Raw genomic sequence first — 2640 nt, 5'->3', positions numbered from 1 at the left:
AATGAAATGTCATAGCTGAGGAAGAAACTGAAACAATGGCCTTTNTTCATTTTTGCTGACGTGGGTTTGAAATGGTACATACTTTCACATTTTTAATTCAAAAGTTTATAGAACAATAACCAATAATGTTTGAGTTCCAAGCCTATAGTTTTTTTTAAAAAAAAACTAGTTATCAAATATGGTTCTATTTTTATTTTCAACAATAAGTAAGAGCCCATTACCAAACAAGTCCATAATTGCACTCTTTATGACAAGAATACAAAATATGGAAACCCTCCCTTATTCATCAGCTTTAAAGTTAAAGGACCGTAACATTACACTCATGAATATGGTTTCCAATTATCGACCCATGGTGAACGATCGCTCTTATGAGTTGTTTTTGTAAATAACAAAATTACTAATAATAATAAATAAAACAATCCATAAGTAAGCAGGTAATATTTGGTCAACCATCTGAATATAAAAGATGGATCCAAGCTCGTTGACAATTAAAACTAATCTTGCAAATATAAAAGTGAAACAAAACAAGGACAAGTATTCTCATATTTACAAAATGAATTCATTTTCAACACTTGCGTTCGCTCTCCTAATGTCGTTGTTCTTCACTACCCTATTTACTACCATCGACGGATCAATCTTCAAAGACCCACCGATGACAGTCAATATAACAAATGTTCTAAAAAGTCACAATCAGCTCGCTGTTCGCTGCAAATCTAGTGATGATGACTTGAGAATCCACCAGCTCCCACCTTTGGGCGGCTACGCCTTCACTTTTCAACCAAACTTCTGGGGCTCAACACAGTTTTACTGTACCTTCGAGTGGTCTGGCTTTTCGCATTACTTTGATATCTACAAGGATAACAGAGATAGAACCAAATGCAACAATACTCTGTGTTTGTGGATTGTGGGAGAGCAAGGTATGTGTATGTTCGACTATAAAACCAAATTGTATGATATTTGCCACACTTGGCTGCCAAAATAAATATAACTGATCAATATATCCATAAATTGGAAAGTTCAATTATAATATCATAATAAATGGATATTAATATGTTGTTTTTGTGTGTTTTTTTTTTCTTTTTTTTAAATTTGATATGGTGTATTAGTTTTAATGAATTATAATATTAAGATTTGTTAAGGTATTAATTTCTTCTACTTTGATCGAAATTATTTGAAGATGTCTCCGTAATGTTTGTCGTGTGTGTATCTTTTTTTCTTCTTTTCTTCTTTTTTTAAGCTTGATATGATCTTTAGTATAAGTGAATATAAACGCTATCAACATAAATTATGATATTAAGAATTGTCAACTTATTTTGGTCATGATTGGTAATCATAACAACTATACGAGATGCGGCATTGCTTTCGAAGAATTTTGGCCTAGAATAAAGGTAAGGTCGAGCATTAGGACTTAGCCTAGAGTAGAGGCAAGTATGATTGAACAGAATTTAGTCACTGCATAAGTTATGTTCGGTTAACAAAGAATAACCTTGTCAAAGGTCTAATAAAGCCACAATGTCCAACGTACCATTTATTTTAAAACGTTCGGTTTATTTAAGGAAAGAATAATACAAAGATATGATATAAATGATATTTTACAATGTGTCATATACGATCCGGCAATAATATAAACATTTTCAATTAATAAATGACATATCAGAGGAGGGAAATACGAACGTACCTTGTAGCCTATACGTTACCCTCTTTTATGACAAGAATACAAAATATCAAAACTCACCCTTGTTCATCAGCTTTAAAGTTAGAGGACCATAACATTACACTCAAGAATATGTGTTACAGTTAACGACGGATGGATAACGATCGCTCTTATGAGTTGTTTTTGTAAATCACAAAAATACTAATAACAATAAATAAAACAATGGATACGTAAGCACGTAATATTGGGTCACCCATCCCAATATAACAGATCGATCGGAGCGGTAGACAATTAAAACTAATTTTGCAAGTATAAAAGTGACACAAACCCGGCACAAGTATTATCATATTTACAAAATGAATTCATTTTCAACACTTGCATTGTCTCTCCTAATGTCGTTGTTCTTCACTACCCTATTTACAACCATTGACGGATCAATCTTCAAAGACCCACCGATTACGGTCAATATAACAAATGTTCTAGAAAGTCACAATCAACTCACTATTCACTGCAAATCTGGCGATGATGACTTGGGAATCCACCAGCTCCCGTTTTTGGGCGGCTACGCCTTCACCTTTCGACCAAACTTTTGGGGCTCAACACAATTTTACTGTACCTTTCAATGGCCTGGGTTTTCACAGTACTTTGATATCTACAAGGATAACAGAGATAGAATCAAATGCAACAAAACTCTGTGTTTGTGGATCGTGGGAAAACAAGGTATCTGTATGTTTGACTATAAAACCAAATTGTACGATATCTGCCACGCTTGGCTGCCTAAATGAATGTAACTAACCAATATATCCATAAACTGGAAAGTTCAAATATAATATTATAGTAAATTTGTTGTTTTTGTGTGTTTTTTCTTTCTTTAAAATTTGATATGGGGTATTAGTTTTAATGAATTAGAATATTAAGATTTGTTAAGGTAATTGAACCTATACACTACTTATTTATTAATTTCTTCCACTTTGATCGAAATTATT

At 32.7% G+C, this 2640-nt stretch overlaps 1 protein-coding gene across 1 annotated transcript; it reads left to right on the top strand.

The window, feature by feature from the left end:
* Window positions 1–466: 466 nt before the first annotated feature.
* Window positions 467–917, top strand: LOC111786274 (S-protein homolog 5-like; the record flags this gene model as incomplete). Its single annotated transcript, XM_023666584.1, has 1 exon — window positions 467–917. A coding segment is annotated over exon 1 (451 nt), but the record flags the coding sequence as incomplete, so codon positions are not given.
* Window positions 918–2640: the final 1723 nt, after the last annotated feature.

Source organism: Cucurbita pepo, unplaced genomic scaffold (genome assembly GCF_002806865.2).
Source record: "Cucurbita pepo subsp. pepo cultivar mu-cu-16 unplaced genomic scaffold, ASM280686v2 Cp4.1_scaffold001281, whole genome shotgun sequence".
NCBI lineage: Eukaryota > Viridiplantae > Streptophyta > Magnoliopsida > Cucurbitales > Cucurbitaceae > Cucurbita > Cucurbita pepo.
This window is presented reverse-complemented; position numbering and strand designations above follow the sequence as displayed.